The sequence below is a fragment of the Mercenaria mercenaria genome, chromosome 15 (genome assembly GCF_021730395.1).
Source record: "Mercenaria mercenaria strain notata chromosome 15, MADL_Memer_1, whole genome shotgun sequence".
NCBI classification, from domain to species: domain Eukaryota; kingdom Metazoa; phylum Mollusca; class Bivalvia; order Venerida; family Veneridae; genus Mercenaria; species Mercenaria mercenaria.
In genome coordinates this window covers 25105980-25119709 of record NC_069375.1, presented here as the reverse complement: position 1 = coordinate 25119709, position 13730 = coordinate 25105980, and the positions used below count along the sequence as shown (strand labels likewise).

General features: G+C 34.3%; 2 protein-coding genes across 4 annotated transcripts in view; both read left to right on the top strand.

The window, feature by feature from the left end:
* LOC123549171 (otolin-1-like) overlaps positions 1-13730 on the top strand; it is an 80658-nt gene that overhangs the window by 29731 nt on the left and 37197 nt on the right. The window lies entirely within an intron of this gene.
* On the top strand, positions 6593-9459 carry LOC123549199 (immediate early response gene 5-like protein). Its single transcript, XM_045337089.2, has one exon. The coding sequence runs from the start codon at positions 6743-6745 to the stop codon at positions 7676-7678; it is 936 nt and encodes a 311-aa protein (XP_045193024.1). The 5' UTR covers positions 6593-6742; the 3' UTR covers positions 7679-9459.

The window sequence follows — 13730 nt, the reverse complement described above, 5'->3', positions numbered from 1 at the left end:
AACAATAAAGCATGGTTTGATGATAATTGTGAAGTAAAAAGAAATGAATTTTATGTGTTTTTAAATCGCTATAGAAATTGTAAAACTGACGAAAACAGAGTTTTGCTGTCTAAATCACGCTCAGATTATAAAGCAGCTTTGAAATTTGCTAAAAGAAAATACGACGATGAACGTACACGAAAGCTTGAAACTTATCGTCAAACAAACGCCAAATTGTACTGGAAGTTGTTAAAAGCTGCCTCACATGTGAAAGATCCAAATATACCATTGTCTGATTTTGAAATATATTTCAAAGCTGTAAATAATCCTGACGATCACTTTTTTAATCCTGATGAAGACGTTTTGTACTTTAATGAACGTTTTCTTAATAATGAATTTCATGTTATGTTCAATGAGCTTGATGTACCTTTAAGTAATGTCGAAATCACATCTGCCATTAAGGAGCTAAAGACTGGAAAGAGTGCGGGCCCCGATAATTTATTAAATGAATTTTTTACGCATGGTACCACAGATAATATTTTTGTATTGCATGGTCTTATAACTCATATTATCAACAATGGAAAGAAGCTGTACTGTAGTTTTATTGATTTTAGTAAAGCATTTGATTATGTAGAAAGAAATAATTTATGGTATAAGCTGATTAAAATTGGTGTTCGAGGTAAGATGTTAACTGTTATTAAAAGTATGTACACTGGTCTGAAATCTCGTGTGAAATATAATAATAAACTTAGTAATGAATTTACATGTATGCTTGGTGTACGTCAAGGTGAATGTTTGTCGCCTTTTCTTTTTTCTATGTTTTTGAATGATATTGAAGAATATCTCATTTTGAACAATTTCGAGGGTGTAGATACATATATGACAAAATTATTTCTTTTGCTATATGCCGACGACATTGTCATCTTCTCTGAAACAGCAGACGGACTACAAAAAGGATTAGATTTACTTCAAGAATATTGTTACAGATGGAAACTGAAAATCAATGTTAAGAAAACTAAAGTTATTGTTTTCAGAAAATCGGGAATGTTACCGAGGAACTTGAATTTTGTTTTTGATAATGAACAGATTGAAATAGTTAAGTCTTTCTCGTATCTTGGTATAGTATTTACACAAGGTGGATCATTTAGCGAAACCCAAATTACGTTGGCTAGTAAAGCACAGAAGGCGATTTTCAAATTAAATAGATACTTACTGAATTTTTCAAATGTTTCTGTTAATCACAGACTAGAATTGTTTGATAAACTCGTTTTACCAATTCTTAACTACTCTTGTGAAATTTGGGGATTTCATAATGCTGTTAACATAGAACGAGTACATACTTTGTATTGTAAACGAGTTTTAAAAGTTAAGCGCACAACACAGAACGATTTTGTATATGGTATCTTAGGAAGATTTAGTCTTATTAATCATAGATACATTAGAATTATTAGATATTGGTTTAAACTTATATGTAACAGTGATAATAAGTATAATAAAATTGTATATAACATGTTAATGGCTGATGCAGATATACATCCAAATAAGACTTCCTGGGTTACTTTAGTCCGAGACTTACTGTCTTCAATGGGATTCCATGATGTATGGCTTGCACAGGGAGCTGGTAATTTCGATGTTTTCCTACATATTTTCAAGCAACGCCTCCATGACAATAGTCTTCAGTTATGGCACGATCGTTTAGAAAATTCAACTCGAGCAATTTTCTTCAGGGAGATTATTGATTTTGATTTTCAATTTTTTCTAAAATGTTTAAACGTACAGAAATTTAGGATAGCGTTCAGCAGGTTAGTTGTTTCCTCTCACAACCTTAAGATTGAGTCTGGCAGGTGGCATAGACCAAGAAGTATTCCATTAGCAGATAGAAAATGCACAGTTTGTGATAAACTTGAAGATTAGTTTCACTTCATTTTAGAATGTTCATCCTTTTACGATTTACGTAAACAATACATCAACAGGTACTTTTGGATTAGACCAAGTATGTTTAAATTGAAACAATTGTTTCAGTGTAAAAATGAAAATGTAATTAAGCGTTTAAGTATATACATATTTAAATCGTTTGAAATTAGAAACACTTTAAATGGCACAATATATATTTTGTCATTATACCTTGTCTCTACATATGTTGAGTACGATATATGTGTAAGATAGCGATGCAGTATTGTATATTCATATGTTGTACAAATATGTAAATTTGTGTTGATATAATCTCATACTCAGCTAGTCAAAACAAAATAAGAAATGACACCTTCTCCGCATACAGTAAATTACTTGACGATCAGTTGAGCCCTTAATCTTTCTTACTTTTGCTAGTTAAGAATGTCCCGTTGCTATTTATTTTGAGCAGAACGTTGTGTTTATACATGCACTTTTTAAAGCTGGTTTATATCAACACAATTTTTGTCACGTGACTTGCTATTGTTATGTAATTGTAATTCATGTATATGTTCACATGGGCCTATGGCCTATTGAATCTGAAATAAAACCTTCTTCTTCTTCTTCTAAAACGTCCATGAAGAAACTTGATATAATTTGACAAAGACAACACAAATCCGTCCGACCGGGGCCATATCTAGGAAGTGGTTTGGAATATTTAAATAAAACTTCATATACAATGTACATGTTCACCATTATAGGGAAATGGGGTCCGTCAAGTTTCAGTCAGACTGCCCAAGTAACACCACGGAGAGTCATGACCCTTAGTAGGTTCTAGTGTTAACTATATAGGATACTATAAATATGGCAATTTCTGCTTCATAACCTGTGACAAATTTTAGTAACTTCAGAGTTATTGTCCTTTAACTGTTAAAAAGACCACACATTTGTACATAAACAAACTAACCAATTGGTAGAATTTCATTAAACTTCTTTCATTTTTTTCCATAAACATTTATCATCAACATGTGAAGTTGTGTACCCACACCCGGACACCCAAACGCCCTGTTCACTCCTCTTCCCCCTCCCGGGGCACCGAACATTTCTTTACCTTAAACGTTCCATGTATATTTATCAACATGCGAAGTTGCTTTTAGAACAACTTATATTGATAAATATTCATGGAAGGTTTAAATTTGTTTTAAACTGATAGAAATAAAATGAAAAAAAAAAAAATGATGGGGTGCGGTGCATGATCGGGGTGGTTGGGGTGACTGGGCGGAGGAACGAGGTGGGGAGAGGGTACAAAGCCTATTACAGTAATTATAATTCCATTCAAAATAATTTCATTAGTCGGGATCAACTTAACATACATTTATCATGTACTTTTAAAACATCTGTTTTCTGTTAAACTGATCCTGACTAATGAAATTATTTGCTTCTTAGTAACATCCTTAACTATTAGCCGGATGTATTTCTTTGCCATTCCTCACCACAAACTAATTTGCGGGGGATACCAATTTGCTTGTTAAAATCTGTGTTGCTTAATGTTCAATTGTTCAAATTGATTCAACTGAAAATAATGGCTGGAAAATGGTGAATTGTGTAACATTTTTGTCTGCCTCAGTGGTAGAGCGGTTATTCTTCATTTTGACTTATTATTTTGATTTCAAATACATATCTTTTCCTATGATCTTTCACAGCTTTATGTTGAAATTAGGATTTATCATGCATATTATATGTAAGGTGCATTCAATAACAAGAAATGTTAATACAATAATGCACGTTTTTCTCGAAAATCCGTGTATTTACCACTGACTATTTATTAGGTGATCGTGACAGATGCTATTTCATCACTTTTTCACGTGCTCAGGTCTGGGTCAGAACAGCTGGACCTCTGCACGAGAATTCTTTAATTCAAAGAGGTCTTTCAGAAAAATATAGACCTCTGTCTAACAAAAGAAGAGGTATGTAATGTCATTTAAGTAGGAAGGAAATATATATATTCTCAAAAGATGGAGCTCCCATCCCCTACCCCCTGCTCTTACACTTATGTATACAGTATAGAATACTGCTTTAATATGTACCAAAATTATCAGTATCACATATTGCAGTCAAAATTACTTATGAAGAAAAAGTGTTATGTTATGATATATAAAGTAACCTTATTATATAATTATAAAATATTAAATATAAAAGGCAAATAATATTGCTTTAATTCAGGGTAATAGAAAAAAATAATTTGACCTGAAGCCAGAATTTTTTTCAGTGAATTGGGGGTCAGAATTTTTTTAACATGTTGGAAGCCAGAATATTTTTTTTTCAAGCAAAATCAAAGTCAAGATTTGTTTTTCAACAAAATCTTAGCCCACTTCCCCCCTTCCTCTCTCCCCAAAGAATATCACTGAAATGGTCGGCTCGTAAAACAGATTGTGCAATCAGGATACGAAAATCAAATTTTAAAAATACCTCCAGCACACATGAATTAATCACTAAGATTTACTTGACCAAAATCTGATTAAACACCTTTAAATAACTCTTTACAATATGTGTCTAATTTTGTTTTTCTTCTTATATTTTAACTCTCAATAAATTTCTTTGCTGAAAAACACGTTGCATGCACCTAAATTTTTTATAAATTACAACAAATAAATTAGTACGTTGAAATTAATGCTGGGGCTATCTTAAAAAAATATCTTTTTTGAAATCAGCATAGCCTCAGATGAAACCTGTTACAGATAATAGAATCTATTGCATCTAAATATTTAAGTTTTGATAATCTAATCTCTTAAAATTTATCAGATATAGGCCTATTGCATCTCAGTCTTGTTGAAAACAAAAAATGTATGAAGCATCTACCGCAACCATGGAACATAATGGCAAACTCGGTTTCACTGAGTCTGTTTAAGAGACAACACCCAACACACCCCTTAGCACTGACTTAAACGGAATATTGAATGTTCTCCATAATCCTAAAGAACCAGAATATATAACAACAGCAGAACATTCCGTTCCATGATTTACTACCAGTTTATACATGCTATCAAAAGGTGTCTGTGTTTATTTATGCCAAGGCGCAGCCAGTCGACAAAGGTGAGAGGCGAGCCACGGGAAGTGAGTATCCCACTCCTGCAACTCCAAAGAATATATTAAATTCATAAAATTTGATGTATACATGACATTGTTCAACATATTATGAAGTTATCCAGATAACTGGAATTCACTAAAGTCTATTTTTAAACTTTTCCGAATGTTAAATTTAGCACGAACAGTTTTCCAAAATCTATATTTAGGTTCTTGACGTAATTTGTCCTAAAACTGAATTAAATCCTGGGTATTTTCAGGAAGAAAACAGATTTCTGGATAACATACCACAATACCACAATAGCAGAGATCAGGGGCTATAAATAGATCATTCTACTTTAACATGTTTAAGCGTTGTTTGTTTCCCTATATGAATATATATGTTCACTGACTGCTTCCTTTCCGCGGACGAATAATTTACATGTTCACATTGTTATGCTTTAAATTGATATTTTAACAAAATGCTGAGCTACATTAAAAAACTCTGGTTTCAAGAAGTCTCCTTGTAAATAATAAAAATACGACGGAGTTGCTTCTATAAACAATGGTCAGCAACAGGCTAATCGTCATCCAACTGTATGTCATCTCTGTTCATATTAAATCATGATTAACAAACAATTTAAAAAATGCAAGTTTCGAAAAAGAAATTCTGCAGCATTGGGGAATTTTGAAAAATGTAATTTTATTTCTCATATATATAAAATCTGGATGAGACGCACTAATAACCATGGCATTTTAACCACAACAATATAATATTCATGATTGCACACGGTTGAAATTTTTTTGCGTCATACAAATTACACTGATGTCTTTATGTTAGATGAAATATAATCTAAATAAATATTTTAACACAGTTAAATGCCCGAACGCACCTTCAAACAACGTTTTATTCGATATCTTAAAGGCCACGACATACAGGTCATTAACTTTTTAGATAGAGCAATACACTGTCGAATATTTACTTTTTCCTTCCACTGTAGGCATTTTTATCAAAATCTATCTAGCCCACTTTTATCTACCTACAGTAACTATTTGCAGCCGCGGAAATTGATACATGTGTTAATCACGCACAGAGCCAATTAATCAGACATTCTCTACATTCTTAGCCATTTATTTTTAGTCTCGGAAGGTTGCTCAGTTACTCCCTTCCCCGGCCTAATTTACCGTTGGATCGTCTGCTCCGACTGCATCTTTGTTTCCTGTTCAACAAGTATCCGCACATCTGCATAAAACGCCCAAACAAATAAATAGAAACCGTTAGAATCGATTTGAAAATCGATTGACAATCAAAAATTCTTTGTCTGTATCTAAACAAAGCGTTTTTATTGCCAACGATAGCGTTAAACTCGAACAGACAAGTTTTCCATAATTTCTGATCACGTGGTATTCTACTGAATGTACCGTGACTCAATATCCCACAACTCTCACGGTACTATGACTACACGCTTCTCCTTTATTTGGCGGGTCAAATCTATTAATAACTTATAGTATCACGCGGAAAATAACCCAGATATTTTGACACATTACTACCGATTGGTCATTTATTATCGCTCATGATGACGCAGTAAAGATTGCCGATTTTGATTGGTTGAAGTTTTTCACTCTGACGTCAGTTATTGAAAAGTCAATGCTTTACTATCAATCGTCATTGTAGTATTCGACACGCCACGAGTAACTTCACGCTCGCGGCTTATCTTGTTTATCGATATTAGTTATTAGGATTTATATATTTGAAAACATCTTGTCGGACTTTATTTGTTGTTTGTAACATTTGGATAGCAGAATAACAATGAGTTCTTCAACTGAGGCACAACGATTGATAGCTCTGTCCCTCGGGAAAATAGCAATGTCCCGACAGCAGCGTGGTGGGATTAATTTACATAAGAACTTACTTGTAGCGAGTGTTTTACATAAGGCAAGAACAACATACATGATGGATAATTTCCAAACTTTGTTGGCTAACAAACGAGCTCAGGCTGAACGCGAAGCAGCAGCTAAAATGATTGTGGAAACTCCAAGTGAAAAACTAGAGGAGAAAACAATGGATACATCCTGTCAATCGCGTGGGGTCACGGACTGTAACAAAGCTAACGATACTGAGGTACCCCATGGGGAACGTCCCGAGAAAAATAACTACGAAGTGTTTGATAAGGAAAATATTGTTCCAGTCAAAGAAAGTCGTGTGGATAACGTTGAAAACGCATTATGTGACAAATCTGATGCTACCGATAAGAAATCCAGTCCTCGAGACATATCAAACAATACACCAGTCGTTATTGGCAAGTTACCGTTATCTCGGCACAATGGAAACACAAATTACGTCAGCCAATTATCCTCGTGCAGGTGCACCGGGGGCAAAAGGAGACGATCTTTTGTTGACTGTGATTCAGTGACTGAACCAAAGAAGCCCCGATTTGAAGATGATTATGAGAATAGTGACTCAGATGATAGCGAATATGAAAGTGACTCGGGTGACAATTATGAAAAAATGCAGACTACAGAATCGTCCCAGGTGAAAAGTTTGGTTGACATTTTCAGTACCGGATTTAATGGATTATGCAAGGACAATGATACAAAACAGCAGCAGAGTACGGGACATATCAATGTTTATGTTAGTGCGGACAGATCTTTGAGCGGACACCAGTACGTTTTAAAGGACATTAGTTGCGGGACCCAGATCAAGGACAATGTCGCTCTTCATACGGCGATAGCGTTGGCAGTATAAATAGTAACTGGGACATGTTTTATGTTATGAAATCAGTTACCAGTATGTGTTTTTTCAAAATGGTGCAATCACATTGTATTTATTTTTATAATTGAAAGTGTGATGATCGAATTGATTTTTTATCATTCGAGATGATCTTATCTTTGCTATTTATCCATGACATCACCTGTGAATCAGTTTTCATTACAGACGCATTAAGACTTAAAGATAATGATCAACGAATGTTTTCTTATATAATCAGTTGGAAAAACATTTTAACAATTTAAGCAACTTTTATGGTAGATCTATATCATTTACAAAGAAATGCATAATTTTTATCAGTTCTATTTTATTCATATTATCATAATTGGGGTTTACTTTTATATCTTTGTGTCTTATAAGTTATAAGACTTTCTTGTTACAGCGAGGTTCATACTGATGTTGTTTTTTAAATATACGTTGCCTATGAATAGGTAATTGTATTAATCTCAACATTTGTTTGACAATATGCATATCGTTTTAATTTAAGACAGCTAATAGATCGATCATAGTTGACAATAAAGGTGACATTAGTTTATGTCATCTCCGAATATTAATTTATTCATGACGTAATTTTACAATGAAAACATTTACCATTGTCTGTCAACATTCATAGGTTTAGAGTTTATTTAAATATGTTAAAAGTAGTACGTGTACACACCTGTTTACCTGTATGAATAATAGCAAATGTTTGGGTGTAACCGCTCGTGACCTATATTATTTCTTTGTACGTCAATCAATTCTGTGTGACCTGTACAGGAACACTTTGCTCAAAAGTTTACAGCGCTGTTTATCAACTTTCAAGTTACAAAAATAGCACTTAACAGATCTCGATTTTTTTTGTTGTTATCAATTAATTATTAACCGAAGCTAGGCGTGTGATGGTTATTTTTTGTATCCAGTTAAGTAATTGATAATGCACCTACAACGCTACTAATTCGTGGCCTACTTTTACCCTATCATCGGATCATCGGGGCGTGAATCAATATATTAAATTTTTGCTAAATCATGACGTGTTTACGTAGCCATGGATTTCATTGTATAATTTTGTTTACCGAAGAAATTCTTTATCGATTGTTGTACTGAAGTCTGAACGTATGATCAGGACTGATCCGATTATAATGTGGGTTGATAAATGTTACTAAAACGGTAAACAAGTGCGCTTTGTGTAAAGAAGTTATTTATAGAGGCGTGTTGGGTTAAGGAGTGTAAACATAGGTCTTTGTTCTAAATCAGGGCGTGCCGAACCACTTCCTTTAATTATTGAAATGCACAACTAGCTAAAAACTTCTGAAGGGGAAATGACTGTATTAGTAGACATGTGGTAGGATGGTCATTACTTATCTAGAGAAATCATTTTTGGTCATTCATAAATGACCAGTCTGGTGATTATGAAATACTTTTATGAAATACTTTCAAAATGCAGTTTCATTTAAATAGGAGTCAAGCATTAATTGGCCAGTCTCGTGATTGTGAAATTCTATCATATGATGAGTTTATGTTGAGAAATGTATGTGGTACATTTTTGATTAATGTATGTGGTACATTGTTGATTAATGTGAAACTGGAAGAGTGTTCGCGTACGTGTGTATTAAATGTAGTAAACATGTTAGTTATATCATTATTAGTGAAGATGAAAAACGTGTAAAAGACAATTTGGATATTTATGAATTATTGATTGTACATAAATTCGATATATTTATTGATGATGAAAGATAAAAAAGTTGAAAAAATAATGAAAATAAAAAACATTAAAACACTAATGTTCGTTTATTGTTTGTTAGAATGAGTGGCTGGTCCTAGCCTAATTCAGTGCCTTGCACTTAGTCAGCTGTATAGGCAGTGATGAAAGTTATCATTGATAACAAGTTGTCCATCCACAGTGTAGAAATGATATACAATGTATTTGTGGTCTAATGTCCAAGAACGCTTGAGCAGTTTTATAGTTGCTGCACAGCTCAAAATTAACTTGACTGTAGTCTTAAAATTAGGCATGCAGTTGGGCACTGATTCATTGAAGAGACAGACATAAGTCCTTGAAACTTATTTTAACCATATTCGAGTCTGCTTCCTACACGTGAAAAGCCATGACTGGAGTTATATTTTTGGTGAAGTTTCATTTTTGGCCAAACAGGGTTCAAACCTAAGACCTGGTACAATAACCAACATCTTTACCATTAGACCACAACACGCCCCTCTGCAGCAGTATAACACTAGTTCCGTTTACACACGTACGGTAAATGTTGTGCAGAAGTAGATGAGGAGACCGGCAAAATAATGCTACAAGATAGTGCTGCGTAGAGATACTTGTCAGACTAACTAAGCTTCAGCAGGGGATCATGATACATTACATGCTGTTCGAATCATCAGGCGCAGTCGTAAAGCATTATGCACCCGGTCTCAGTCCGCGAAACCTTAGTCTAGCGAAATCTTTATAGTGACAAAAAACTTTCCACTGTGTGAACCAACACACTCAAGTATGAAACAGTTCTTTTTTGTGGTTAGGGGAAAGTTACTTTGATGATGTTACTTGGTACAGAAATGACTACTGGGATTGAACTATCCTTGAAACTGTGGGCACAAACCGCGAGAGTTTTATATAAGTTTTATGTTCAATAGTAGATAATCCCTAGTATATAGCGAGTTCATAACATAGAGACTCCTTTGTAGAGTACCGATATTATACGATATACATCATTTAAAAAGACTATTTGTTTATTGGATTTCCATGGCGACAAGTTAAGGACCAACCCGTGTCATGGTTACCATATTTGTATACACCATCACCTCTGGCTTAAAATCGATACACAGACGGTTGTTGACCGTTAAACTATAAATCAATAAAAGAAAGGTTGTGACAGCGTGCATCAGGACCGGCAGGTGTGAATATCCTCGGGAAATAAAATAGTTAGGAATCTCCATGGCAATTGGATAAAAAAATTTCACACCTGTTCGTAATTGACAAAGAAATCTCGTTCAAATATAAATTTTGATGTCCTTTGTTGAATGCATGCATGGACTTGGTCTGTCTTGCTGTTATGGCAATCCCTTTCTTCCTCACCCCATCTCCTTCCTTCCCCAACCCATCACAGCATTCTCAACCAGAGCATGTTTAAATCATATAGATATATACAAGTACATACTAGATTCAAAATCCAATTACTAATAATTAAGAAAAACGTGCCAGTTTAGTAGAAAGAAAAAAAGTTTATTATTTATAATTCATACCTGCAGCAGCTAAGGAACCATTACACTACAACATGTAGGTATTAAAAACTAAAACATGTAATTTTACACAAGAACATGTATACAGACATTACATTAAAACATCTATATACTATATAAATTAAAAATAAAAGATGCAAGTGCACGGGCACTTGAATCATAGGACAGTACATATATGGTATTTCAAAATGACTTAGGCACACATTATGGCATTCTGTGAAAAATGTAGAGGATGGTCATACATCACGTATCTAGGAGGATTTTGAAATAATTTGTGTATCAGCAAAAGAAAACAATTCTATAAGGCCCGGACTGCGAGACTGGGGGTCAGTAACCCATTTGACCTTCACTGTACACAACAGATTTATTTTAAGTAGCGAATGTCAAAGTCGTGAATGTTCACTGAATTTCAAACGTCAAGGTCGCCTGAAGGTTGAGGGGTCAGGTCCATAAAAACAACACATGACCAGCAGTCACAACAACCAAATTACGTGTACTCACTACCTGTCATCGCCGTACAAATGTCATACGTATGTTATCAAAAGGTTAATGTTTTATTTTAGTTATCTATATCAATTTGTACATACGATAGACTCAAGTATTTATTTTGGGAGGGTGAATGTCCTTTCTACTCTTTTGAAATATTTTGAAAAAAGTAATGTAAAAGTGTAATACTAAATTACATTTTGTTCAATTAATATTTGAAAAAAAAAACGCCATTGCATGAATACGCTGATGACGTTTATATGCCTGATAACATCTACTTGATATCAATTTGCAATCGATTTCAATTCCACTAATTAATTAAAGACACATAAAGCTCCCCATTTCTATGGCAGAGAAGGTTGAAATTACGTCAATTCATTCCCGATATATCTATTCCTGGTGTCATTTAAAGATAAAATACATCTTCGAAATACGCAAACTTGATGATAATTGCGAACAATATTTATCTGAAGGTCACATTCAATCGGTTTATGCTTTCAAATGGAAGACACAAATATTAGGAGCGTTCATAGAACTTGGTAACATTGTTAAAGGGGGTTTGCTCTGCGCCCGTAGAAGTTTGATCATAGCGCAGACAGACAGACCGGGTTGTGCCTAAAAAATATTTTGACACTGGCTTTTCTTACAAACTTAATGAGCTAACACAACAGTCTGTTTAAGTGCCGTGTGGCACGTACGGATCTTGGTGTCGTTATGCTTTCTGGTCTCATGGGATCATGGAGTCATATTCAGCGTGTCTGATTCAATAAAACACAGTTTGCTATTATTTTACTCTTTTTTTTATTATATTTTATTGTTTTATAAACTAAGAATCTGGGCGGAGCTCGTGGCATATCATTTACCACATACCTCTCACTGGAGGCTCCACGAGCCTATTACACACCCTTTACCATGTGTTTATCTCAGCTCCGCGAGTCAATTGCAAGTAGCAGGAATTTCTATTTTGATAAATATTCGACTTTATCGTGTAGCGCATGTTTAACAGTTATGCAAAAACAGATTTTATCTTCAAAAATCCATAGGTAAAGCAGTAACTCTCAAGAGTTCACTATATTACATTATCGTGCAGAAAATGAATCAGCTCGTTTACTGTTTCCTCCACCTACCTACATAGGTTTCGTGCTGAACACTCACGTAATATCGCAATTTTGCAGCAATTGGTATTTAAAATCTTCAAATATTTCAGTTCTTCCAGGTATGTAGTGCTAAATTTAGTTAACTGTTTTGTTAGAGCACTTCTGAGTCTCCATATCTGCTACATCGGAATTGAATAAAGTAACCGCCCGAAAGATTATTTTTCTGTTGTTTTTTTTCTACAAGAACATAATTATCGGGCAATTGAATTGCAACGCCCAGTCTCTAAGCCTGCTTCATTTTTTTGAAGAGGGTTCCGAGTAGACTAGCTCCTAGACTATGATATTTGTTTTATATTTTTATGATTTAATGTAGTGAACTGAGCCAGTCTATATCCTATGTCCAATATCGTGATAATTTTAACATCCGTCCTCTTAGAAAATCTCTAGAATAGACTGGCTTTTGTCTCTATGAACACAACAAAAGAAAAAAATCATAGAAATATCTTAATTATCAGTCTAGTGGCTATAGTCTAGGTTCCGAGATATTGCTCGTTTGAGAGCCTTTCAAGGAAATTGGACTCGAGCTTCATAATAATTAGTCGCCGCCGAGTAAAATGGCTAGCATATATATAAGCCACTGGTATGGTGGACAACATATAGCCCGACGTTAACCTGTAGCCTGATACATTTCGAGAATGGACTGGTCCATCATTCCATTTGGGCAATACCATTTATTATTCGAAGGGGCATTTAATGAAAATTTACTGTCTTAACAGCGAACAGTGCAGACCATGATGTATAGACTGACCTTGGTCTGCACTGGTCGCAAAGGCAGAATCACTTTTGTTTGTATGTGGGTACGTCGATTTTCATGCAAGAATATTGTATATGTTGGAAAAGAGTGTGAACATTTAACTTTTAAAAAAAACCGAAACTAAGTTTTGTTTAATATCTAATCAGCCTAATCATGCAGGTACAGCATGTGTACATGTCACTCGATAATCATTTCTTGTAAACAGTTGGTTAGCTAATACGGCGAAACCCGTAACATGCCTATATATAAATTCCAAAAACTTTATATACTTCCTGTTTATAACAGTACGCTATCTATATAATTATCAACATTTAGTGAAAACATAGGCGCACCAGGAATAAGAACAGGTCTGTCTTAGAGCCAGCAACACTATACAACAACAACAACAACAACAACAACTACAACAACAACA

Excerpts from the sequence above, each read along its gene's own strand:
- LOC123549199 (XM_045337089.2), top strand. The coding sequence starts at position 6,743 with ATGAGTTCTTCAACTGAGGCACAACGATTGATAGCTCTGTCCCTCGGG.